This window comes from Solea senegalensis, linkage group LG5, assembly GCF_019176455.1.
Source record: "Solea senegalensis isolate Sse05_10M linkage group LG5, IFAPA_SoseM_1, whole genome shotgun sequence".
NCBI classification, from domain to species: Eukaryota; Metazoa; Chordata; class Actinopteri; order Pleuronectiformes; family Soleidae; genus Solea; species Solea senegalensis.
The window spans coordinates 4,950,440-4,978,084 of NC_058025.1; the positions used below are offsets into that span (position 1 = coordinate 4,950,440).

The window sequence follows — 27,645 nt, forward strand, 5'->3', positions numbered from 1 at the left end:
ATATTGCAATTAAAAAATTTTTTTTACCCACCCCTACAAAGGAACCTGTTAGCTTTAAACAAGTGAGGCGACATCCAAATATATACAACCCTCATACCCATTCCATGTTATTTTACAGTGTTTTGATGGTCCCCTTTTTATTACATTTACTTCTATATACTGTAAAGTATGGACATTTTTGGGACAGTTTTGCCAGTGGGTAGCAGAACAAGCAGAAACCCCATGAAAACAATTATTCATGGTTTATCCAAATGTCTCATAAACGGCCCAATCTGAATAATCCTTTGTAGAGAGAAGATGAAACGTGCATTGAAAGTTGCTGAGTCAGTCAGTCACGCCTCTCATTCATGTAGGTGTCGCTCCCACCCTCTTCCCAGCCTCTTCTGACCTCACCTGCGAAAAGACACGTCTGTACACATACAGCGCAGTTGGTTCGTCAGTATTTGGACAGAGGCGCGTTGTGTTGTTTTGGCTCAGTAACCCAGCACACCGGATTTTAATTGAATCAGAGTTTTTAAGGGTGTCTTTGAATGGTGATTAAGTCTCACACTATGCGTGTGGGAAAAACACCATGTGTACGTTAACAACCTCAGAATTATAGAGCTGAGAGTCAAGCGCTTCACCCTCAAGTCACTGTTTTTATTTGCAATCCAAAGCTGCAGAGCAAAAAAAAAAAAAGGTCCCTACACATTGGTTGACATAAAATGCAAGGACTTTTCAAGGACTTTCCAGGACCAATTCCCCTAAATTCAAGGACAGAATGTGCTGACACAGCTTGAGATGGGAGGGCAACTTGTTAGAGTGTCTCTGCCCACTTTTATTGAATTGCAGCACGCTCTGCATCTGGACAAGTGATTGTCCTTGGGAACAGGGTCAAAGTCAGTCTTTGAAATTTTCTTTGGGGAGACAGAGATCTTGGATTTTGCATTTCCCAGGCACCACATCGTAATTTGCTCTGTGTTGCTTGACGTTACTCGCTCAGTTCTGCACGTTACATACATCACATCAAGCAATGCAGGGAATGAACCAGTAGGTTGTGTCGTAACAAACAAGGGAGACATTTACCTAAATATCAACTAAACTTCTTTCTTGCAAAAAATTCAAGCACTTTGAAATTGAGAAACCTCAATTTCAGGACCTGTGGGAAACCTGTAGACATGTGGTGTATCCTGTATTTTACACACAGGTTTATGGTCATTAGAAAATGCAAATATTTAACAATTATTTTCGCAAACTAAATTCTTTGCAGGAAAAAGAAAAGAGTGAAAACACACATCTTTTCTCTCTTGTACAGCATGTGGCTGCGGTTTAGAAAAGGGCGTAGGATGCTATGTACTTTTTTTTGAGGGTGCTGTGTTATGTTCAGTAAAAGTTGTACCCTCTCATTACTGTAAATGTTACCAGCAGGGGAGACGGGGTTTCAGCTCAGGGTTAGGTGCTACTTCCTCTTGAAAAAAAAAAAAAGAAAGAAAGAAAAATGTTAATTTAAAGTGCACATAAATAGAGGTACTCGACTAGACGTTCTGCCTGCAAATGCACTTTTGACTAAAACAAAACATTTACACTGGTGAACACTGATGCGGTCTTTCCTTCAGGCAGTGTTTAGTCAAAACACAGATCTGCTCACTATTGTTGAAATAAAGAAGAGATCAAATTAACCTGCCAAACAACAGGCCTCTCAAAAAAACATCCTTGTAAACTGTAAATGGATTTCTCCAGCTGGGAGGAGAGAAGTTTCCAGACCAGGAGGAAATGCCATGTCCTCTGGAACCACCATAATCATCATCAACTTAACATACCTGACATTACTGATGTAATTAATTTAACTACCCATTCCCTTTCAGTCTGACTCCGGATAGTCATAATAAACCACAGGAAAAATGGTTGCTGATGTACAGAAAAACCTGACGATTCTTAAGTTTGCCTTAGGCGTCATGTGAAGCTGTGCAACAAAACAAGATATAGAAATATAGAAATACAATATGATATTTATTATTAGGTATTTCACAGAATTACAAAATAGTTTCTGACAAATTAATGACAACAAGACGTCAGTGACACATAAGTAGATGCTCCACAGAAGCTGCTTCTGTCGTCGTCATACAGGACTTATAAATGAACAGTGTTGAGAGCAGAATAATGGAAAGTTTAAACATGGTACTCAATGTTTATGTGCGAATGAAAACTGTTAAAGGTCCAAGAGTGTAAATTTGAGGTGTTTTTTTTTCCCATGGCAGAAATTGAAGATAAAGTGTTAAATTACCTGATTGCATAAATTGCTGTTTTTCATTATGCCATAATGAGTCATTTTGGACCACCATGTTTTTACAGAAGCCCACAATGGACAGAGTTTTGATGCTAACTGAAGGCTACATCGTTGGTGAAGGAATATTCACTGATAAATGTTGCTAAATTTTACACATTGTACCTTTTAAATATAGCAGAAACCTCCAGAAATCTGGATATTGGTTGTTTCAACTCAAATTAAACTATAATCCAAATGCTGGATTAAACTAGGTTGATTTTCTAATACTGAAAAATGCCACAAAAACAACTTTCACCAGTGTTTCCTGTGTTTTCAACACAGTTAGCTGCACTTTCCCTAAAATAGCCTTGTTAATCCTAACATTGAAAGTGCAAGTCTCAGCAGCCGAGGCGTGTCGTGATATGCATGTTGTGAAGAATCGCACTACGTGTGAGATCAGCACAGAGTTAAGATCATCTACTCTAGAGCCATTCAATTAGTCTTAAAGTTAAGTAAATAAGTAAAGTGTGTCTCTGAGCTCACATCAAAGTGGGGTTTCCATTCCTGCATGTTAATTAGTGGTTCTCCATCTTTTTATACCAAGTACCGCATGAGAAAATACTGAGCTCTTTAAGTCACACCATTATTGGCAACGTTAAAACACAGTGGTGTAAATAGGCCGAGCAAAGTCAGCTACAGAGGAGGCAGATTTATTCCCAATAAGATCTCTTCCTCGATTAAGATGGAGCGAGAAATAAGGTGACTCTAATCATTAGTATTTACTTTATTATTTGTTTCATTTCTCTACGTAATCCGGTCAAAATTCCTCAGCTCCTCTCATCGATCACATACGCTGGTATATAGAGTAGAACAGTATTTCTGATTTACCACTGTTGGTTCACATACCACATTTTGAGAACCATGGCAGGACATCTCAGACGTGACAAACTTTGAGTGAAACACGTGTAAAAAAAAGTAGATAAAAGACCTGCTGATAATGAAAGTGTCCAGATTGAATCTGAATACATGTAAAAACTGTTTTAGCACCTGCACAGGTGCACACGTTTTCTGTCAGAGGTAAATCAGAAAATGAAGTCTTGTTCGTATTTGCCGTGTGAGGCAGACGATCAAGAGCAACAGGTGTGAATCAGGTGTCACAGAGATGTCGAGATTCTGAGCTGTAAGATTTTCATTCCATCCAACTGTCTAAAGAGTACCCACTGAAACTTGTATTTCTCTCTCTTCAATGCGCACTAACCTTCTGTCTCTCTCTCTCTCTCCCTCACACACGTACCCATGTCCAAACCTGCAGCAGCATCAGGTCAGGCCTCGTACAGTGGCGTAACACTGCCGTCCTTCCACTGGATCAGGATCTCCCCCCGTTGCAATGTGGGTGACGACTGTGGGAGACGCATGGCGTGCTCCGTCAGTGGGGCCCTTTCGCTGGGCACCGGGGATCCAGGGACGCTCCTCTCCGGCCTCACGGCGTACGACTTCAAAACGCACACCACCTTCTTCCGTCTGGCAACATCGAGACACAAATGGGATTGGAAGATGCACGGAGGTAAATCATTTAACTTTGCACCAGAACTCAAGAAAAGATGTACAATCTGATGCCGCATGACACTACATTAAAAGGTTTTAAGTTGACCTTTATACATTCTCCTATTTAAAATAGTCCAGGGAGTCTTTTCATGAAAGACAGAATTGTTCTATATGTGCGGGGTAACACGTTTTTTCCATTTCTTGTGTTTTTTTCAAGTGAAGTTATTATATTATTTAATATCGTGTTGTATTTCATCATTCACTATAACCTGATGAATCATTAATGGTATGCAAACAATCACAAGCAAAATAAGAGTAAAACGACGGCGTGTTCGGTGTCGCGCACTCACCGATTGGAGTGGACGTTTACGATAAGAATGACAGTCCCCAGCACCAGAGCCAGAGAGCTCAGTACCAGCATGGTTATCTTCCAGGCCATCCCTATATAAACAGTATGAACACATGAACATGCAAAAACAACTATTAACTTGGTAAAAGCCACATTCTTCCTTCCTTTCTTTCTTGACCACTTTTTCTTGTTCATGTGTTTCTGTCAAAGCTTTCAAGTTGCAAAACAAAAGTCCATTGAAATTCCATGACAAACAGACACACCCGCCACAAACTGTGCTCATTTTTCATTTACCTGTCTCCATCTAGTGGTGTCACAGTATATAGTCTCACTGTGTCAGGTTACATACTATTTTATTTACAACATATTTTCATTCTACAAACTTTATCGAGAATATGTTTGACGTTCGTTGAAACCAAACTTACCATAGTCCATACTTAAGAAAATCATTTTGGGATCTGCAGAGGAATTGGTGCTCTGAGACAAAACGGTCCCGTCTGTGAAGAAATATGTTTCTGGAGCCTTGTTGTCCATTCTGTCCTCAACTGGAAGTCCAGGGAATAAAGTTATGAAAATAATCGTTAGATGCAACTCTACAATTTTATCTTTTTATTGACAAACTTGCTTCAAGTAAAAGCTTTTCAATGTCACTGGTCGATAAGTGCATCACCAGGTGATTTTATATTTACATTATTCATATTTTTATATTTTTATAATTCATAGCCACCTAGGAAAGTATAATTTGTTTTCCACTGAGGAAAGAAATCAATCTAAAGTACTGCTGATGTAATTTGTATAAATACAAACAAGCATATGCTCCAAAATACAAAAATACTGTTTATACACAACTGCCTGTCTTTAATTTTTATAAACATTGAACCTATTCAGTTAGCTTTACATGTCAACAAAAGGCGGCAACTGACAAGTGTGTTTGAAGTGTGTTTGCTTTAGCGCAGCAGTGACAAATTACCACATGATGACAAGACGACTTTAAGTGTTTTGTCAAGTTAAGCCAGGTCCCAAGGTCCACCCTTATACACTCACAGACTCTGAGGCGTGTTCAGGGTAAGTCAATAAGGGCTTAGCGCTCTCCCGGTGTGAAATCATCAAATCTATTAGGGCCATCTAGTGGCCATTTTCCATAAGTCGGCATCTCTGAAGACTTTGCCTAAAGGATTTTCCCACGTGCAGATAATGAACCAGACAACCTGACAGCAATCATTCAGTCATGGCTGCCGAAGTGTTGGTGTGGTTGATGTTTGCGTCTTGTGCTCAAAAAACACAAAAAATGAATAATTATGGTGGACTCACTTCTGGGTGTCACTGTGTAAAAGCAGCAACACAGTATCCCCTCTTCCTCTTGTCATGTTTATGTCTGTATGTTTACACCGCGTCATAATTGGGTCACGACCAAATCACTTGATAATCTGCCTGAATTTGTGTAATCCAATCCCAGCATTAGACATTCCTGCTTGTGCGATAAGGTTCTCCTCACTAATGACTTTCACCTGTGTCTCATTGTCTGAGCCTGACTTTGTTGCTTGTGTGTTTTCTGACTAGTGACTTGTTTATTTTTTTCCCCTATGTTTGGGTCTCATTTGAGAGTAACTCAGTGTGTCTGTAAAAAATCAGGACACTAGAACTACTATAACACTCTTAGGTCCTTACATGGTTCAGCCTCTTTGTGAAGATCAGCAGTGGAACTCGGAAAAATCCTAGCTTCTGGTGATTTTCCAATGTAGTGGTGGGACTGGTCCTGCGATTGGTGATGTTTGTGATCTCTCAAATTGCACAATGTCTGGTTGTCAAGTGTGCGCCACCTGCTGCCCTGTTTTGCAAAGGGAGTGAACCAAATAACATTTTTTTAAGTTAAGTCAGTGTATCCTGATTCTAAGTGAAAAGAAAGCTAAGAAAGTTGCTATATGTACTTGACTTTTAGATTTATTTGATCATTTTATATCTAAGGAAGTGCAATAAGTTTAAAGTAGCACAATGTCTATGTAAAACATGTTAATGTAACAAAACATATTGTTGAGGGCCGGATCAATGAGCTGAGCTCAATTCTGCTCAATATCAATTGTATTTCTTTATTAAAAAATTATATTGTATAATATAGTATAGTAAATTGTATAATTTTGACAAGCTGCAACTGGTAAAAATAAATGTTATGATTGAGCAATGATACATTTTAAGTAGGCTTAGTAAAAATGCCAACATTACATTGTTTATTCAATCAAAATTCCCCCAAAACAATAGTAACCAAAACCTGCATGCCATTTTTTTAATACCTTTTAGTGTAACTGCAATTCCAATTGTAATCCCAAATATGGCGACCTGTTCTTCACAAATTAAACAAGCTATGTGAAGCTGCTTACACACGCAAACGCACGTACATGTATATACGTAAATTGGGAAAACAAATCGGCTTCAAAATATAAGCATAATAAGCAATATTAACTTATTATTTCCAATAAACCTATGGCCCTGGTTTTGAATATTCTATGAGATATTACAGTTAATGTCATTACCTGTTTGTGATCTCGTGACACGAAAACCAGAGTGGATTGTGGAGAGGCACTAAGGTGCAGCCCCCTCCCAGTCAAAGTGAGGAGACCTTTCTTGGAGCAAGACCACGTCTGTCTGCCCTCCTCACTATCCACATCCACAGCTGCCACTCGGTCACCAGTCTCATCACTGTCCATCTTAAACATGCAGGGCTGCAGGTGGACACCTTCATACTCTCCTTCGGGTGCCGTCAGACACTCTCCAGTGTGGTGACTGCTGAGAGCTTGGCTCTCTGGGATCCAAAGCCATTCCTGCATGGGTGAGTATGGGCTGCATTCCCCTAAGGAAACTCTACCTCCCCAAGTTCCTTCTTGCACCTGCAGACATTTGCCTACATGCTTGTTCTGAATCTTAAAGCCCAAGGCTGCTGTGGGAAAAACAAGGTACAACGGGACATATTATTTAGCTTCAATGTGAGTTAATTAAGGTAATTTAAAACAGTAATACTTCTGCCGAATTGGTAAAATATTAACTAGGTTTTAGGTTGGATATTTGGGGTTTCTAATTGAAATGACCTAGGGACCAATGAGCATTTAGTCTGGTCAGGAAGGACAGGGTCGGTCAAGTGAAAAAAAGTCCAACTTTCAGGGGGGAAAAAAACAAGTGTTCAGTCGGGGTGGACAATATGATCTAAGATTATATCGATCGATACTCCATTATGATATCAAAATAATGATATGACATTTGTGACCATATTTCACAATAAAAACGTTTGTTTTGATATATATTGCACAATAAAACACACTTATGGTGCAAAATTAATCTATAAATATCAAAGGCTGACAAAAATATCTCATTAGAACTTTTTATTTAATGTGGCAGGCTACATTAAATCAATTGGGGGGGCACGTGATGTACTTTCGCATACTTATAACGTATTATCTCATTTCTTCTTCTTCTTCTTCTCACAATTGTAATATTATCTCACAATTGTAAATAAATAAATACATTAAAGAAACATAAATAAGCCAGTCGGCTTTGATTTGAGTTAGTGGGGCACGTGACACGCAGGCTATTCAAAGCAGTGGAGTTATCTCCTCCTATTCAAGCGGAAATGTATTGACGGTCCCTAAGTCAGAGCCCCATTATTATCCGTGGTTAATGTCGGCAATAAAGCACGGTCAAAAGTATCTTCACCGCGGAGTAACTGAACGTAACGTCATTTAAGCCCACTTTTAGCTAATATCCACCTGAATTAGCCTAAACAGAGAAAAGTTTGCTGTGTCATCACGTCACCCCTGAACATGAATTCACTTGCACGTACAGCCCCTTAAACTAAGGCTTGTTACGTACGTTTAGACACTTATATACGACGCGTGAATCTAGTTGGACAGATAACGTACTTTTGTTTACTTTAACCTTTTAGCCTCAGGGACCGTTTAAGTTTAATACCGATTGCATTTAAAGACCCTTAACTGCTTCGAAAAAAAGTAAACTTTTGCTATTTGTCTTACTTACTTGTGAAAATGGCGACAGCGAGCGAACAGACGAACAGCAGGTTTTTAACCATGACGATGGCGATGACAGGCAGAGATTTTAAAGACTCCTCCACATCTACTGTATGAAGCTGATACAGCAGCAACAGCAAGTGCAAAGTGGGTGGGAACAAAAACCTCACGGAACCTCCTTGTGTGCCTCCGTCTGATGGATGGGTGAGTGAATCCAAGCACACACGCAAAGTTGTTCATGTCAGGACACTGTATTATCTATACATTAAAATATCACAATAGTGGAATAGTCTTCATAGTAGTTTTGTGTTGTTGTTGTTGAGCTGTTTGTCCATGCTAGTATGGTACATATTTGTTTCATTATGTAGTACCAAAGTAACCACCCCCCGTTCCATTTTTTGGCACCCTTCCCTTGGGGGTACCAGAGTGAAATAGTATGGATGTCGACGCCGTATCGTTCATTGTTGTAGTTTGCTGTCCGTTGACTTATTAGTTGTCATCCACTGTTTGTTGAAATGAGGTTCTGCCTCAATATGACCAGGTTTTGAAGTACATTTATGAACTGCCATTATATTGCAAGTGGTCTGTCAACACGGACGTTTAATAGGGACAAAATAAATCTCAATCACTTGGGTCCATGTGGCTACGTTCACATTAGCATCCATATTGTTCAGTTCAAGTTCGATACAGATCAGAGTTGACTGTTCACATCCATAACTACAAAGTTCTCGAGACAAGACGATGTATATCTGTCTAGGACCTCATAATATTGAAGTATCATATTTCGGACTTAAAAATTGGAATTGATTTCTCTGGAAAAAAAATCGGATCAGAGTCACATTAATGGAAAGAATGCTTAAGAGACACTTAGTGGTTGGTAATGAGAGCATAGTGTGTGTGTGCTGCTTTGCATATCCAGCTATTGTCTTTCATTACAGGAAAACTGGGGCTTTCCCCAAACACACTCTTGTTTACCACTATAGCAGGCAAAAAACACGTGTTTACTACCAGTATGCATCGACTCCATGGACTACCAATTAGACTTCAAGGTCATAAATCTGTTAGAGGGTGAAAGCATTGTTCCAGGCTGAATGGGATTACCCACTCGTTACTGTGAGGAATGGGACAGCTTTTAGGACTTGCAAGGTCATGTGATGTTTTTCTCTGTCATGATGCTCAGCCAAGAATGTGGAAAGGCCTTGATGAAATTCATGAGACATGGATGCACTCAAACTGTATTCACTACTGCATCCATTCCTAAATTGAAAGAGTGCTGGGGCCCACTTTGAAATCTGAAAATCCTCAGATTCTGGGTCCACACCCAAACCTTAAATCATGACTCTGATCGACACACGAGACTAGGATCAATAACTACCACATATATTATTGTTTTCATGTGAACATGGGAGAGATTAATAATCAGTCCATTTCACTTTATTTCTGCGCTTGTCGTCATTACTAGTCACTACAGCCACTTTATTCACAAATGCAATTTTATTTTTGCTGTTTGCAGATGTTTTGGTCTGTTGCGACACTCTCAGGTTGCCGAAATGTACTCAAGTACAGCAAACTGCAGATATGCAGAGGAAATGCATTAGATGCTAATGAAAACCTATCTTCTCAGTGCACTGGCCAAGACAGGCAGTAGTAGTACATATAGGTTTTAGAAAATGTCAGGGTAACACAATACAAAAATAATAAAACACACATACATAACATAACAAAACATAGAGAATACAATATAAAATTGGCAGATTGTCAACACACTCAGAGTAAAGTGCAATCAGGCAACACTTTCAAAGTGCCCAGTGAGACCTGATCATTCAGTTTCAGATGATTTTGTATGTTGTTCCAGTCAAGGGGAAATAGGCTCAGTTGTGTGTGTAACAAACCGTTTGAAATGCTGCAAGTCACCAATGTACATATTTTCACATATTTTAAGTCATACATCGGGCCCCGTGTACAGGAGAATGAGCAGAAGTGTATTTTTGGTATGGAGGCCAGTGATTATTATGACCACTTGTTATATTCAGCAGAATAAGCAGAGGGAGGGAAGTCGCTGTCACTTGGGCCCCTCTCAGCTTCACCTGGCTCAAGCTGGGCAAAGGTGGCGGGAATGACAACCAGTGGTAGCACCACCTCTGGGTCGAAAGCAAAGCTGATGTCCAAATACGCCTGGAAAAAAAACAAAAAAACAACAACGTTACGTACCGGTGACAGTATTTATACGTACATTGTTCTGTGCTATCGAGCACAAGTCGGCTCTACTCGGCTCGTTTTCCATTTCTAAGTAGTACCTCCTCAACAGCAGTCACGTGTGCCCATTTCTAAAAATACAGATTCCTGTGTCGGACGTAGCACTCATGACTCACACCGCAAAACAACAATTTAATATGGGAATATTATAATAAAATGTATCAAATAAAAGACTTTCTTAAAGAATTGTGCATATAAACCCACTGAAATAACTTCAAATTCTATATCTAAGTAAAGGGCTACCTGTGCAAATAAATCATGCATTGGATGATGCTAATGAAGTACATTCACATGAACATGAGACTCTATAAAGTACGAACCGACATCAAAAAACAAATTAAAAACACGCACAATGTAAAATAAGACATATACTGTGCGCATGTCCTCATCAACCAGGCTCTAAAACAAACCATGAAGACTGCGTTTGCAGCCTTATTTTGCACTATATTTCCTTTTTATTTTCCGACTTGCCAGTATTTTACCCTTTTGAACAAACGAAAACTACGACAGTAAAGACAAAATTAACACATACCTTGACGTAATATATGACTGAGATAATATCACAATTGCTCATGGTGTAGATTGCGTTGGGGGGAACATTCATCTGCCAGATGACTGTCTCGTCCGAGTTTGGCATGATCGCATCCCCGACTATTCTGCACAGACGTTCAACGCAGGTTTTGTTGGAGCCTTTGACGCGGTACACTATTTCCTGATATAAGCCACATTTTGGCTTTATGGTTTTGGAAGACGGGTTGCGGATTGTGGCAACCACTGAAAAGCTGTCACCTAATAAAAAAAAGAAAATAACATCAAAGTTAGATTACATTACATTCATTTCATTCACAGAAAATGAAGACTATTTTCTGAAGGAAATGGAACAGAAAGAAGAGCTAGAGTGGCTTTACCTGGGGAGCAAACCTTTCTGTTCATGACAGCATGCAGTTGGACCACTCTTTTAGAAAAAACACCCATCGTCTTTTTCACTGAACCACCCTGTGGACACTAGAAACAAAAAGATATATCACCTCCAAATCCAGTCACAATGCAAAGTCACAATATTCTTCTTCATTCAACTATTTCCTGTCGTCCAGATAATTAGAGACTGTGCTCTTCACACCCTTCTCCAAGAAGGTCAGACGGTCTGCTGCATCCCCAGAGTATGAGATTACAATTACACTCTTTATTTATGTTGAGGGGGAATAACGGACAATGAAGACTGATGTGAAGTAATACAGCCTTGAGCGAGGCAAAGTTTTATTTAGAGTTTCAGAGAAACAGACATGGCGCACAGATGCAGTTCAGATCAGCCTCTGTCCCCAAACGTTTCTACGGATAGATAGATGCTAGATGTTTTTGTACAGCCTGGAAAGCTAAAAAAACACATGTTTTTCCCAAAGCTGATTCAGACCATGAATCACATCACATCACAATCACAAAAACAATATTTGCCGCGAAGGGCTTTACAGTGTATACAGCAAGTGACCCCCACTGTCTTTAGAATAACTCCACAAACTCCTTGTACAGGGCTGAAGGACGGAAGATCCACAGAGGGGGATTGTCAACAGGGATGTATCTCTATCTTCAAGAAGCTCCTGAAGACCCAGCTCTTCCAAGAGCATCTTCTGTCCTAGTACTGACCTTACCATCACTGTTCATGTCGGATTGGCTATAAAGGTAAAGATAAAAGGTGCAAGGCCATGTGAATTGCCTTGACAATTAATAATTGATGTGAACTTAATCCCTCATTAAGGCAGAAATTCATTCAATCCTGTCACTTTTATTTGAAGTCGTCCTCATCAAACTGACAAAGTCACCAATGAGCCAATTTCCCCTTTTTCAACCTCTTACATCTAACTGCACTTTCACAGAAACCACCAGCACTTCCTTGAAATTACTGACAACACACTTTAACAGACGTTTGGTTCTCCCCCCCCACCCCCACATTATTTTACAATAACTCTCATTATGAGCCATAAAAAACTCATTCGTCCTCTTGGGGAAGTTCCAGATTATTATTTCCTGTTTCCTGTACTGAACTTCCCAATCATATGTAAATATCGTGTGATTTAATGTGTTTGTTCTCAATTTCAGCACCCAAATGGACTCCAGAGATGCAAAAAGTGTGTGCGATAGTTTTGCCTGTGAGGCCCCGTCACCGTGTTCCACTTACCATTGCAGTGAGTCCAAAGTATCGCAAGACGTTTGAGACAAGGTTAAACTCGGCTTGTGCCTTGGACGGCCACCGCCAGCTCTTCTTCACCTTGGCTTCAAGCATGTAGACAATACTTCCATGTTTACCCTTGAAGGATGACGGCATGTCCCTGTAAGACAGAGAGAGTGAGACTGGGGGGGGTTGATGGTTTAAACACTGCATCCAGGAAGCTGTTTGAACATATACCTGTGAGACTTTTGAGAAGTAAATATGATTGAAAGTGACTTCATCTTCTACCAAAGTCATTGTCTGGTAAGATACTTGTACTTCAAGGTACTTTATATATATAACCCTAACCCATATATGTATAGGACGGATAGATGAATGATAGATGATGATGATGATGGATCTTTGCCACAAAAATAAAGGGATATTAAATAAATGTGCATTTGACTAAGTAAGCAAAGTAGTAATGGTAAATCAGAAGGTCTCAACTCACATCGGTAATGCATCCAAATCTATAAAATCTATGTGGCATTACTCAGGTCTTTAAATTGGTTGCCATTGACTGCTATAGACATCAATTCCACCTCTGCTCTGAAAATGACTGGCAGCCAATGAGGAATCTATCAAGGATAAAACAATATGAACATTCAAATGAATGCAGCGATTTGTTATAATAATAATAATAATAATAATAATGATGACAGTAATCTTTTTTTTTTGTCTTTTGGCTCCTCCATCTGTAGCGGCTGATCTGCACATTTTATGCTGTTCCTGATGCAACTCTTCCATCTATACTTGGGCTTGGAACTGGCAACCCTTCAGTCACAGTGAAACATACTGGAGGCTGGACATTCCAATTCTTACCCATATGGGATTTGAAAGGTAAATTTGAAGAGATGGACTCCTTTGGAAAGTGCAGTGCCTACAAAAGAAAGTGTGGGTTAAGTTTAAAATCTGTGTGTTGTGTGCTAGTGTCTCTGTCCTATAATATAAAATAATAATATAAAGATTTCAAAAATAAGAAACTACAATGGCTACATACTAAAAGATCAAAGTAAGAGAGGATAGATTTTACCTTTGCCGTTTTCTGCCAATAAGTATTCTTTGAGTTTGAAATATCGAATGTGCGCAGAGTACGTGGTCGAGTCTTCTCCACTTCCTTCTGTCCACTTGACGCGCGCGTCCCCCTTGACTTTGACAAAGATCGCTTTCACTCTAGTGTCTTTGGACAATGTCAGGGACAGCGTCCCGGTGAGGATGTCGCCCTCGGAGAAGACTCTCTCCGCGTTGACGGCTTCATATGACAGAAACAGGTCCTTGATCGGAGACATGGTCTTCCGGTCTGTCCTGTTGCTGCTCCACAGAGCGCAGCGTGTGCGTGGAGCGTGTGAAGTTAGGTGAGACTGTACAAACAAGGATGTTTGACAGCTGACAAGTGCACTGACTGTTTATCAACCGCCCATAAGACCGTCAGAGGGAATGTACGTGTCTTTATAGCACCTAGCGCAATATCAGAACATCCACGTTTACGCAGTCAACAGTGATTATAAGGGTTTTATCGCTAAAGTCTGCGAGTTCAAGTGGGAGTGAGTGGAATTACTGGATCTACCGAGCTGCAGTAGATTGGATTTATTTGTTCACGTTTTTAACACATAATTATGATATACTAAGCCATAATTAGGGAAAAGTAAGTCATAATTGTAATATAGTAAGTCATGATTATTATACAATAAGTCATAATTAGGGAAAAGTAAGTCATAATTATTATATAATTAGGGAAAAGCCATATTATGAGATACTATGTCATAAATATTAGATACTAAGTCACAATTACTATTTGATAAGTCATAATTATGATATAATAAGTCATGATTATGATATAATAAGTCATGATTAGGGAAGAGTAATTCAACATTTTTAGAAACTAAGATACAATTGTGAGAAACTAAGTCATAATTACCAGTTACTAAGTCATTATTATGAAAAGTAAGTAATAATTGTGATATACTAAGTCATAATGATGAGATATAAACACTCTAATAATTTTGGTGATATATATATATATATATATATATATATAATGCCATATATTACTGTGTTTTCACAGTTAATGTCTTACATAAAAAAAATGTATTTTAATGTATCTTTCAGGCGGTAGTGCCGTATATTACTGTAATTCAGCAGTATTTCTCTGTATAGAGTGTGCATTTAACTGTACAAGGCACTCCTATAAATAGCAACACCTCACAATCAACACACAGTATTTTATTGTTCACCGTCACATGGACAATGTTTGTGAAACTATAAAAATGATTAATTTATGGGGAAATTCACACATCTTTGAAATCCCGTAAGGTGACTCACAGGTTACACTGTATTGTTTGCGTTTGTTTTGTCTGTAGGTAACAGGATTACAATTAATCTACTGAATTCATTTACTTGAACTTAATTCATAGATTTAAATGGATGACTTTTCCCAAATTTTTCCCAAAGAAGGGAGATAGAGTACTTGGTAGAAATAAACTGTCTGGGTATTTCCTCCCATAATATGTTGCAATAGGTGTTGTCTACATTGATTTTCAAATCTGAAATCTGCATCAAACAGGACCAATGACACTTGATAACAATTGACATTTTTTAGCATTTTTTAGCATTTAAGGGAATTTATACTCATGTATAAAGTAGTTACTTTTATTTTATGCACAGCATAAAAGGAAACAAACATCTCAATCTTTCAGTGTTTCGTCTTTATTTATGTAGCATTTTTCAGACATACTGTATAAAGACCTGAGGGAACACAATATCACCGGTCTGTTAATAAGTGTATAATTTATAGTAATGTATAATTTGTGACATCACATTCAAGACGGGAAAGATTAGATGAATTAGATTTCTTGCAAAGATAAAAACAAATATATAACAAAATATTATATAAATAATCCAGATTGCCAAATATCGCGTAATGACAGAAAATAAACAAGGCTATCAGAGATGGCAGACCCATTCACGCAGCAAGCCTCTGTGGGTCACCTGAGACAGACTCTACTATTGTGTGGCTGTTGGACTTCACTGTTGTTGTTATGCATTTGCTTGTTGATTCTTTTTGGAGGAGCGCTCAGGACAGCATTGTAGGTGGCTGATAGTTGGTGTCTTAGTTCACTCAACAGAGGAAGTGATGGTTTCTCCAGTCTAAAACTCCTAAATGGATGTCTAAATACATGAGGCTTCTGTCACCAGTTTTCCTCTGTAGAATTTGTCCACCAGGCGAATGTTGTGTCCACGAAAAAGCACCCTTAGACTAAAAACAATAACAGTCTCTGATTAAACTCAATGTTTCAGTGAAAAGGAGATTTGAGTTTGATCATCTTTAAGTAGTCACAGTGCAGAAAAATGAGGTAAGGGATCAGTCTAGAAAACTAAACTTGAACAAGGCACGTTAAAAAAACAAACAAATCTGTATCTCACAATAAAATCACATACATCCTTCTTCCTTTTATAGCTGCTTACATGCAAACACTTATGACTGAACACAACTGCATTTCCAGTGAAATTACCGTTAAAGCCATATTTGGATGGGATTAGTTTTACATAGAGGTGAGATAAAGTAATTATTACCAGAGCTTCTTAGTGATTTTAGTACCATCAGTTAAGATTTGCATAAAGATTCAGCCATGTCCTGTGGCACAAATAGTTTTCAGAGGATTTTCAAGCACAGAGGCACTGTGAACAATCATTCAATTTCACACAAGGCGGTCAGACAAGTCTGTGGTAAACCTCGGGGTGTTTTCGGCAAATGACAAAACACCGTTCCCGACTGAAAGGAGGCGGAAGGCACCTAAGCACCTCACTATGTAGTAGGCACTGGCTAATGAAATGCCAAAAAAAAAAATAATTTTAACGAATCTCACATGACCCACCACTTAATATCATGTTCTAATGAAAACATGGCAGGTCGGCGACCTCCTCCCTCCTCCTTTTAAACTGCCAGTGAGGCGACAGAATGTTGACAGGTTTTCTCATAATAATAATAATAATGATAATACTACATTTGATTATATTTAACACATACAAGTAATTATAACTTGCGTAGATGCTTAATTAAAGTTGTTCCTCTTTGTATGTATTTGTTTCAAACTATACGTCATGCAGTATCAAAACAAACTATGTTACTCTGAAATTCTGTGAAATAATCATAATTTTAGTGACTGCAATATCACAATGGAATATTGTGTGATTATTTTAAGGTCAAGTTGCCCACTCCCCTACTGATCAGTTGTTTTTATGCTGGCCCCCTCCTGAGTTTGATATAAGGCCATGATTAATGTGTAATCAAATAGTACTAAAACTTTGATTACACATTATTACCCAGTAATTGATTAACAGATTCAGTCACAAGGCTCTCATTTTGAATTGGAGTTTTCAGGCGCAAATGGTGGGAAAAGGAAGTTATATGCTGGAGGAGCTTCGTCGGACTGAGACAAGAAGTCCACGTTCATCATTGGCGCAGAAGGAGGCAAGTTGTGAGTGGGTGGAGCATTTGTGGACATGTCGTAAGATGGAGGAAGCTGTGGATTGACCTCTGGGGCGGACGGGGGTGGATGAAATGTCGGGACAGAAGGCGGTGGGTGAAGAACAGCGGTGGAGGATGAAGATGAAAACGGAGACGCATAGGGACCATGCTGCTGTGGCATTGGGTTATTGTAGCCTCCAGCTATGTGTGGCGGCAGTGCTGGGTACATAACAGGTGGGTATGCAGGTCCTGGAGCTGGATGGCTTTGAAGTCCTGAGTGGAAGGGTGAAGGATACGAACCCACAGCTTGGGGAGGGAAGTCGCTGTTACTAGGGCCACCGATAGCTCCAGCTGGATAGGGACCCACAGCTCCACCAGATTCATGGCCAGAAATAAGAAGAGGAGGAATAATGACCACTGGGAAAACAACCTGTGGATCGGATGCAAAACTGATATCCAGGTAGACCTGAGAAGAAAAAAAAACCCACAATAGCATTGACATCTCTGTTGATGGGCTTAAGGCCCTGGAATACTGCCGTGCGTGCTGCATTGCGTGTTGAATATCGTGGACCCTGGTATACTTGCGCGTCAGGGTCCTGTAGTATCCCACTTCACCATTGGGCGGCGGTACAAGTCTGGACACGGAATAGGATGCTAAAAGAACTATGACTACCAAAGAAGAAGAGAACGATGCTACAGCTCCCTCGTACACGTCTGGTTTGGCGACTACTTCTTTTTCTGCTTAGTGAGAGGGGCTTAGTAATCCACACAGCCTGTGCGTTGCACATTGACGTCATTATTCGCATCTGTGCACGGAAGCATACCAGGGCTCTTAGTCTTTCTTTTTATTAACTACAAATTCAAACATACCTTTATTTGGTATTCCACTGAGATGATCTCACAATTCTGGATCGTCGGCATCTCACCATCGGGAATCTTCATGGTACACTGTACCTCAGTCTGTGTTTGGGGTTTGATACTCTTGTCGTCCACCATTTTGTGGACAACGTAACTCTCATGTTTGGTACTTGTGTTGGCGCGGTACACCAAACTCCGGGTCAGACTGTATTTGGCCGTCATGTCACTGGATGAGGAATTGTTGACTTTTGCAGCAATCATCACGGTTTCACCTATGAAGTGAAAAAACCCCAAACAATATTTACAATCAGTTCTCATTTACTATAACTATTATGGGGGTCTGACGGTTTGTAAACCGCTCACTCCCCTGCACCAAGGTCTGTAGAGAAAATCTGTGTTTTTAGCTCAAAGTGACACAGAAGCTGCAGAAATATTGCTGCCTTATTTGGTAAGAACACGTCACTTCGGTAAAGCCGAAATCACAAAATAACATTTTTAAACTTACTGGTGGAGGCAGCAGGTATTTAAGAATTCTTGTGTGTTTGGTGGATGGGAGTGAACACTTGAAAGCAAGTGAAACTTCAATTTCCAGACAGAAAAGGCAGTCTAACAGCAAGAAAAAGTGGCAAACAAAGCTTTCAAGATACTGTAGACACCTGCTTGTGTGTCTGAGTCCCAGGCTGGTTCATGGAAACCAGCTCAGTGAAGTCACAAAAATCTGAAATGTTCCTAATGTTATAGTTTTAGTAGTATCAGATCTCTGAGGAAATTTGGACATTTTGCTATCTTTTCCTCTGTCATGACTTTTCTACTCTGTCTAAATTGTTCACCACCTTCTAGACAGAGAGTACTGTTCATGTTACCTTTCGCAGCACGTTTACGACCCGCATTATGACCACAAGCACACAGTTTCAATTGAAGACCACATTTTAATGACGTTAATCATTATGTAGGTCAGCGAAAGCCACCAAAATGCTTAAAATTAGACCCAGATTGCCTATCAGCTGTTTTTTGACTGCTTTACATGAGCCATAAACCATTTCCACGAAAAACAGGTGTTACTGATACCATTCGTGGTGGGTCAGCTGTGATCAAGTACCAGTTCACAGCTGTGACACCACAATGTACTTAAATGTAAATAATGTCATTAGAAACACCTGCTTCTCCTGTGACACCATCTCATTGTGACGGTCAGGACAAAAAAACGTACAACCGTTCAAAAATGACAAACAAAGCTGTTGCTGCAGTTTGTTCAAATTACTGGGTGTGACATGAACAAAACAAGTTTTGTGTTTATAAGCAATAGATGTCTCTCACAATGCTGACATGATCGTGTTTGAAGAGGAACTTTTCATTACCTGGAGCATAGGCTCTCTTGTTAATAGTGACGTCCATGTGTACATGTCCTTTTGAGAAGAGCCCCATCTCTTTTTTTGTGGAACCAACTTGAGGAGCCTAGAATGCAATAAACAAGATACATAAAAATGACATGACATTTGAGTCATTTTCAGCTGATTTTTTTCAACATCTGTAGTAAGGATGCAACAATACAGTGAGCCTATCTTAGCATGTATTTATTTTTTATACTATTACAGCCATAATAATAATAATAATAATAATAGTTATGACAATAATAAAATCAACAATAATACATTTTTCTGGTCTACACACAGATGATGAAGAAAAGGAGACCAAACCTTTGCCTTTTCTTTTCAAGACAGCATGTGAATTTTCATGCACCTTGGTATTTCGATCATGGTTTGAGGTATTTTGCATTTTGTGTCACCCCACAGGAAAATGTGGTGTTACTAACCACCTTGCCCTGTTTAAAAAGCCTAAAAAAAGTTGCCCCGTCTTCAAAAATTAGGTCTCAAATCACATTTCTCTGCTGAAACGCCCACAACACAAACCCACACCCACACCTGCCCGTGTTTGCTCCGCCATTCTTCTTACTATGTGTTCAAGACTTATTTTCAAGTCCACTTCCTGCTGCCATGTGGGACCTGAACTTCAACTCCAAACCTCCATGTCAAATTACTTTTTAATTAACCTGCCTTAAATTGATTATGTTTGCTTCAATTCTGCATAGAACGTAACATCAAATACTACCTTACACACTATTGTTGTGTAACAATCCTAGTGTTTGTTAATACTTTTGAATGAGACTGCTTTGCCCTAATCTCATTACTAGATTTCTGATTCATTATACCCTACCTATCACCCCAAAGTGGTAGATGGATGGATGTGTCAATGCATGGTCACATATTTACCCACCATCAGGGATTGTAGGTTTGAAACAAACTTTGAGGCGAATTTTAACTCTTTTGATACGTTGTGGTCCATCCTCCAGCTCCTGGACAGTACAGCCTCCAGCTTGTAAATGATGGATCCGTGAGCTGCCCTGAAGGATGGCGGCATATCTCTGTGTTGGACAATATAAGCAGGTTAATGTTTGTTTAATGTGGTCCATCACGTTTGTTAATGTCATTTACTCTGTGGAACTACACACATTTTTACAATACGTACTGTGATGGTATGGTAAATCTGAAGGGGTAGACATGGCTCCCTTGAGAAATGTCAGTTTCTAAAAGAAGATGAGAATGTTGGTGTTAACACTCAGGGTGGACCAATCATTGCTCAGAGGTATGGCGAGTTCAACTGGAAGTTTGTGGGTTCAGTTCCTGGCTCTGCTAGTCTATGGCCCTTTCTCAATACTCAAGTATGGAAGGATGTACTTGCGTACTTGGGAAGCATATACACTGCTGTTACTTGTGTACGCGAGTACTTGAGTACGCAAGTACATCCTTGCATAGTGGAGTATTGAGAAAGGGTCTTGGACTGAGGCTGATGACGTTTTCACAAGTACGCACAAGTATGGCTATTGAGAAACGGCCTATATGTGTCAAGACACCCCTGCTGCGTGTGAATGGGTAGATGTAAGAATGGCAAAACTGTAGCGTAAAGCAGCTCATCAAGACTATATAAACAGACCATTACTAACGATTCTTCTTCTGATTTTATTTTGTAGTACTTTGTTACATCACAACACTGAGTAAAACTGACTTAAAGCAAACAGGTGACGACTTGTGGAAGGTGTCTGACTGAACTGTCACTTACCCGCCGAAGACTCTGGAGTTAAAAACTGCTTCAGTTTGAAGTATCTCCTGTGTGCATGGTATGTATAAGTTTTGTCTCCGGACTTTCTCGTCCACCGCACATTAGCGTCCCCTTTGGCTTTAATATACAGACTTTGCGCTTTGATGTCCTTCGACAGGACCAGTACGACTTTTCCCGTTATCGTGTCTCCGGGCGAAAACGTTTCGTACTCGTTGAGCGCGTCGTAAATGATCGTCAGGTTGTCAACAGTAGGCATGTTTGCGGCCAAGCGTGAACGAAATAGTACGAAACCGTTATTACTAACTGTGTCGCTTAAATGGCGGAAGAATCTCTGTGTAGGTTTACCCTCCCCTCTACTGTCACTTCCGCCCGTATTGTTGGGAAATTGTGTGCAGCGAGACAGGAAAAAGGGAACGCCCATATGGAATCAACGGTGGACAGCCATATTGGTCCGGGCAAGACGCTTCGTTTACATTCACTTAAAACCAGTTTTGTACAAATACTTTGTTACAAAAGATTATACAAGCTTAAAACAATGATTAAAAAAAGTTTTGTTTTTCTGAATGAATAAGATACTTTTTCCTGAAAAACCAAGACCTGAAAAAATCCTCATAATTTCAGAGCCAGAAAAAAAATTATTAAAAAAGTACATACAATTAAAAAAAAATCATAAATGTATTTCCACATCTACAAATGTACAATAAACAAGTACTTTATACGTTTTATTTGTATTGCATCATAAAATAATGATTAGTTGTGAATTGTACATGTGTGTTATAAGATTATAATTGCAAGTAATAAAATAGTGAGTAGTGAATTATCATAAAAAATAAAAATAATAATTTTTCTGTGTAACTCGACCATCCATGGACTCCACTCCACTGGTCTTTACCGGACCAATATGGCGGCGACGTGACGTATGGTACTTGTGGAGCCTCATGGAAACGTCCACCAAGTCTAAGACCTCTACTGCCACCTACTGTACATGAATGTACATTAATGAGAACCCCCTCTCCCCACACACACACCAATGACACACAAGTAAAAAGGTTTTTGATTTTCTGTGATTTAAAAGAAATATAATAAAATATTTTATTTTAACCACTTAGAATGATTTCATATAACTTCAATAAAAAAATGTTTGTGGAATGTAAAAAATAAAGGTCACAATGATGTGTTTCACAGAATTTATTGTTCATTGTTGTTTTTTTTTAAATAAATTTACATTAATAAAAACTAAATAAAGAAGAAATAGCAGGAAGACATAATATTCATTTTGGTTGTATTGTTCCTATATGTATGATATGGTATTAATTGAAATTCCACAGATGTAAAAAATAAATAAACTTAAAACTATAAATAGACCAATAAATAGAAGTTTAAAAGTGGGCGGGGCATCGGGGGGACAGTCGAGATCACGATCACGCCCACTAATGAAAAAAGCCGTTTCTCGGTTTTCGCGGTGTCGGTAACTGTCAGTTTCTCTCCGCTCGTAAACTCACCTGTGTGGACTCATGTAAGTGTTGTCAACCTTGTTATTTTATTTTTTGGGTGTTTACCCCCTGAATATGTTTTCAGCGGCCGTTAAAGTGAACTCAGTCGTCATTAATCTGATTACTTACACCTGCTGTGAGTCAATCAAAATGGCTGCTGAGCGTGCCAGCGCCAAACGTTTGAAAACAAACATTCCTCGTTGGGGCTAGCAATTCCTTTAGCCTAGCAGGTTGGTAGTTTGGGTTCATTAAACTCATATCCCAAGGTTCTTTTTTTCTATTTTCTATTTCAAAAATTCTTCCACTCTTACCTTTGCAGCAGGAAGATAAAGTACCTTAAAGGGATACTTAAATAAAGTACAAGTATCATACCAGAAAATTACTTTGGTAGAAGTTGAAGTCAGTTTTTTATAATATTACATAAGTAAAAGGCTTAAAGTATATGACATTTACTGTACTGTTAAAAGTACTGAAAAGTAATTTTCTGATATAAAGTATACTTTATTTAGTTTAGTTTTAGAAGTAAAAGTATTAAACAAGTGAGGAGTTAGGATTGAGCCATGGTAGCTCAGTGGTAGGACTAGTTATCTTTGAACTGGAAGGTTGTGGGTTAAATTGCCAGCCCTGTTAGTCTATATGTGTCCTTGAGCAAGACGCTTAACCCCAAGTTGAAGCATGTGAATGGCAAAAATGTAGTGTAAAGCAGCTCATCAAAACCCTATATAAATACAGACTATTACCAACTCTTCTGATTTTATTTGGTAGTAATGAGTAACACAGTTAGAGGAAATGTAGTGAAGTAAAAGTTGCTAGAATTATAAATAACAAAAAAAAGTACAGATATGTGAATTTTGTACTTAAGTACAGCATAGTTTGTTAGATTACAACACTGAGTAAAACTGACTTACAGCAAACAAGTGAAGATTTGTTGAAGGTACAGTCCACTGTTGTAGTAGTCAACGAATGTTACTTTGCCTGTGATTTTAAAGTTTTAAATGCAGCACGGTAAATACTGAGTCGGTGCCTTTCTACCTTTTTTTCTGTTTTAAAAGTTTGCCCAATTTTAGACAACAGTAAACACAAGGTGCTATGGAGATGGTTACCGTGGAAATGCTCTGAGTGCAACAGTGGGAGAAGGAAATGAAGTCAAGGCCACAAGAAAAGCAGACCTATGTGAGAAAATGAAGGGAAACATAGAAGGCAGTTCTTGTCCTTTAACATCAACCCAGGTTAGTTCTGAGAAGCTGTGTTTCTGCTTTTTCTGCTCTTGTGTATGTTTGGTATACAGTTCTTGGATTCTTCTTTTTTTTGATGCTGCTGTAAATACGCCTTGCATTTTAGTCTTTTCTTTGATTTTGTTTACTTGAATTGATATGTCTTGTCTGGGCATGATTGAACTCGGAATAAATCTAACATTTAAACCTTTTTTTGACCCACATGATTTGGTAGAATGGTCTGGCCAATGAAAAATGGTCCCAGTTGTTATTTATGTTTTCTTGTTTGTTGGAATAATTCTTAAGAGACAAGCATGTTTCATTATTTATTTTTATTTCAAAATGATCCAGTATCTATTTCCCTTGTTTTTGGACATCATAGTAGCAAATCATGACAGCTCTCGTGCCATGTGGGAGTAGGTAAAACGAGTGAATATGGCAGAAATATGAAATTAATTAAAAGCAGGAAAAGTGAGCAAATGAAATTCTGCTCAGGGCCATCATTAAGCTAAAGACGGCCGTGCGTGCTTTGAAACTTGCATATCGACATTATACTGGCTATCAGAAGGTGCCTGTGAACATATATTGTCCACTGCAGAGAGCCACCTTTTAAAGCCATCATGACAGATGCAGCTTTAAATCAGCTGCATTGACCTCATTACTGCAGCACTGCTTGCTTTGTGAAGTCTCTTAGAAATTTGCACCTGAAAACGCATCTGAATTCAATCAGAAATTGTCATATTTAATAATTTAGACACATCCTTTGTAGTTAGCCACAGTGTGAAAGTCTTTGACCCATAGTTATTTTTCTACACAGCAAAGTTTGGGAAAGAAATTACCTCTGTATGAGAGATTTTTCCCTTCTTTTGCCCTATTATTGCCCAGCAATTGCAATTTTTCAGCCAGCAAACCCTCATCCCCTTGTGAGCATTTTGACGCTGGCCAAAAAATTAACTTAATTGAATTTTGATGTGCTGAAAGAAACGCAGGGCCTGAAGAAGAAAAATATCTTTGCTGCTCAAATACATGATATCTTGTCTTGACTACTTTTACATTGTTAATTTTAGGCCTGCACAATGTATCTTAAAATGTATTGTCATTTTTTTGCGATATCGAAATGCACTAGTTTTGTTTGGTCATGAACTTTCCAGAAAGGGAGATGATTGTCTTTCTTTTGTTTTCATTTTAATAACTTTCCCTCAGTATTACCAGACCTAGCAAACACAAAACTACTCAGTGAGTCGTTGAGAGATGTTGCAAAGTTTTTACATTAATTTAACTTGTATTTCTAACCAGAAATACTCTACTGTAGAGAGAAAGCCTCAAAATAGCATAACATGACTATTGTCCTCTTCTGATGAGCAAATGGGGCAAGCATGCCAGCCAAGCTGTGCTCACAGCGCCCTCTGTTGTACAACTTCTTAATTACTTCACATAGTCACACTGCCCTAGTGCTCACTGTCAGGCTCTATGTTGGCAGTGAAACCAAAGCAGAAACACAATGCCATAGCTTTATTACGTTGATATCAACAACATTACTGCATGTTTTCCTCATATGGTGAAGCCATATTCAATATGTATTTAAATGTTTGCAGGAGATGCACTGAGGTGAAAGTAAGTACTATTAAAAAAGACGTGTTCTTTTGTAATTGATCTATTAATGGCAAAGACTTAAATCACATCCCTCAGTAGAAGCTCATTAATCTATGCCTTGTATGTGCTCCTAGTTGGATAGGTTGTGTCCCTGTATTGGGAGAAAAGGTGCCTTGGTCAAGTCCAGTCTTTATTAAGATTAATGAACAGCTTGACATTTTTAGTCCTCTGTCTGAATCGATAATTTTAATACTCATGAGGGCCAATGGGGATCTGAGCCCGCGGTACACACACACACACTGTGGCCACAGGGCGCATGTTAAATGTCCAAGTGGTAATCAATGCAAAGAAATTAGCTATCGATCTCTTATAGTTTTTGTAATAGGTTATCTATCGGTTTGCTCTTTGGGAAAATTCCAATATCAGTCGGATGGAATTGTGCTGGTAATATGGCTGTGGGGTGTATGTGTGTACGTGTGCACACATACACCAGGCTTCCATGTTTGTTTTTGCATGTGTGTGTGGGGTCACATTCTGATTAGCACAGAGGGCAGAATGTAAATAAACACGTTGAGGAGAATATTGGTGATCTGCGTCAGATCCACAGTTTGTTATAGATAAGGCTGAGAACTTAATGCCTTCTCGAAATCCTCCATTTATTCATTTACAAAATAAATGATGGATATATATGTATGGCTGTGACATTTGAAAACTTAAAGATGTATTTCTTGTCCATTGGTGTGTAAATGTAGATGATGGGAAAGAGTCTTGTCAAATGCTTGGATTTGTATCTATATCTGTATGCTTGTTTGTCTGTCTGTCTGTGATGAACATGCCTTAAAAAGTTAAGCCAATTTTGATGAAAATTGTTGTGGCTTGAGGAGAAGAAATTATTAGATTTTTTTGTAGTGATACGGGAAAAAAAAACAGTTGTTAAAGATATAATATGTCATATTTCTGCATTCCTGTGCTGCCATTGAAATTAGTTTAATTTTGTTCCACTTCTAAAGAATTTGTCCACTCAGTCTTTGCTTTAACTACAAAGACAAACCTATGAAGCATCAGAAAGATGTATTTAATACTACTAGTTTCAAATACATCACCAGAATACAATACATTCTGTTGTACATATTTTTTTCTATGAATCACAACAACTCACTGCGTTCTAGGACTGAAACAAATGCTCGATTAATTGATAATTTAATTAATCATCAGTTCTTTGGGTAATCCATTACTTGGTTTGAGTGGCTTTTAAAGAACTGCTTCTAAAATGTGAATATTTTATGGTTTCTTTGCTCCATATAACTAAGAAATCATCATTTCCAGGAGAAACACTGATCAACATTTTTTTTATTGCTTAATTAACGGAGAACATAATTGACAGATTAATCAATTATGAAAATAATTACTTGTTGCAGTCCTAGTGCGTTCTACCACCAAAGCAATTCCTTTAAAGGATAAGGGAACTAAACAAAACAACAATTCCCATGATCCTATGCTGCTTCCTGACCTCATCAAAGTAGACCTTTTTTTTTATTGGCTTGATGGAAAGACACCTCACGGCAGTGAGTTTAACCTCGTGAGATAGCAGAGTGTATTGACACTGTGGGAAACTGAGCCGCCTTGGCCGAGGTTTGCCCTCTCTGAGTGCTTTCTTTACTTGTAGAAAAATACATCCATATTCCCGAGGCCAAGGGAAAGCGCTGCATGCATGCGCTCGTTGTTTTAATGAACAAATTAATGTTGAATTTGAGAAAAATCCAAACTATTTTCCTCTGCTTGTTCTCTGTACTGTATGTGTTCCCAGGACATAGACCACGAGTTGGATTTAGATCTGCTTTGCTGGGGTAGTGGGGAGCTTGGCCGCTCTGAATGTGGGAGGTCAGAGGGCATCGCTCCAGAGGAGGCCCATCGGAGGGAGTTCACGCAGACTAGGCTGGGCACGGTGAAGCTGCTGGCATGTGGATCCAGTCATTCCATTGTGGTCACAGGTAAAGTTGTATAACATACTCTGTATTTTACTGCACACTCTCTAAATATAAATAATAATATTTTAATATCTTTAAAATGAATATGGATACGAAGCATGATTTTTGGTTGTCTGTGGTCGGATTCCAAAGAAAAATAATTGAATCAGTAGGAGCTGGGCTTGTGGTTTTATTGGTGTCCTTTCGTACTCCCACACTACACAGAGCGTGCCCCTCCCTAAAGTCTTTGGCAAGATGTGGGATGGAGACTTCCATTCATCCATGTCATAGTGTAGTTGTAATCAAATAATCCATTGAATCAGT

At 38.9% G+C, this 27,645-nt stretch overlaps 4 protein-coding genes and 1 long non-coding RNA gene across 6 annotated transcripts in view; 2 read left to right on the forward strand and 3 right to left on the reverse strand.

The window, feature by feature from the left end:
* Positions 1 to 3,006: 3,006 nt before the first annotated feature.
* Positions 3,007 to 8,221, reverse strand: si:dkey-245n4.2. Of its 2 annotated transcripts, none has more exons than XM_044027018.1 (6): positions 8,163 to 8,221; positions 6,668 to 7,068; positions 5,808 to 5,967; positions 4,565 to 4,684; positions 4,141 to 4,231; positions 3,007 to 3,766 (listed from the first exon to the last, which is right to left on the reverse strand). In XM_044027018.1, the coding sequence occupies exons 1-6, from the start codon at positions 8,212 to 8,214 to the stop codon at positions 3,568 to 3,570; spliced, it is 1,023 nt and encodes a 340-aa protein (XP_043882953.1). In that variant the 5' UTR covers positions 8,215 to 8,221; the 3' UTR covers positions 3,007 to 3,567. The 2 variants fall into 2 exon arrangements, with proteins under 2 accessions (XP_043882953.1, XP_043882952.1); XM_044027017.1 differs by having other exon boundaries at positions 6,668 to 7,071.
* Positions 8,222 to 8,294: 73 nt separating this feature from the next.
* LOC122770056 lies at positions 8,295 to 12,648 on the forward strand. The gene is made up of 3 exons (XR_006360489.1): positions 8,295 to 8,356; positions 11,936 to 12,085; positions 12,503 to 12,648. It is a non-coding gene; the product is annotated as an uncharacterized LOC122770056 (long non-coding RNA).
* Positions 8,700 to 13,979, reverse strand: LOC122770055 (arrestin domain-containing protein 3-like). Its single transcript, XM_044027019.1, has 6 exons — positions 13,645 to 13,979; positions 13,434 to 13,491; positions 12,582 to 12,732; positions 11,317 to 11,413; positions 10,941 to 11,197; positions 8,700 to 10,327 (listed from the first exon to the last, which is right to left on the reverse strand). The coding sequence occupies exons 1-6, from the start codon at positions 13,898 to 13,900 to the stop codon at positions 10,163 to 10,165; spliced, it is 984 nt and encodes a 327-aa protein (XP_043882954.1). The 5' UTR covers positions 13,901 to 13,979; the 3' UTR covers positions 8,700 to 10,162.
* Positions 13,980 to 15,295: 1,316 nt separating this feature from the next.
* On the reverse strand, positions 15,296 to 21,424 carry LOC122769956 (arrestin domain-containing protein 3-like). The gene is made up of 6 exons (XM_044026875.1): positions 21,055 to 21,424; positions 20,464 to 20,521; positions 20,212 to 20,359; positions 19,296 to 19,392; positions 17,950 to 18,209; positions 15,296 to 17,545 (listed from the first exon to the last, which is right to left on the reverse strand). The coding sequence occupies exons 1-6, from the start codon at positions 21,308 to 21,310 to the stop codon at positions 16,970 to 16,972; spliced, it is 1,395 nt and encodes a 464-aa protein (XP_043882810.1). The 5' UTR covers positions 21,311 to 21,424; the 3' UTR covers positions 15,296 to 16,969.
* A 1,071-nt stretch (positions 21,425 to 22,495) lies between these two features.
* Positions 22,496 to 27,645, forward strand: part of LOC122768958 (ultraviolet-B receptor UVR8-like) — a 324,378-nt gene continuing 319,228 nt past the window's right edge. Inside the window, exons 1-3 of the mRNA XM_044025185.1 lie at positions 22,496 to 22,570; positions 23,600 to 23,776; positions 27,162 to 27,345. Of these exons, the coding sequence (XP_043881120.1) occupies positions 23,729 to 23,776; positions 27,162 to 27,345 (232 nt within the window). The 5' untranslated portion in view covers positions 22,496 to 22,570; positions 23,600 to 23,728. The remainder of the gene's footprint in view (positions 22,571 to 23,599; positions 23,777 to 27,161; positions 27,346 to 27,645) is intronic.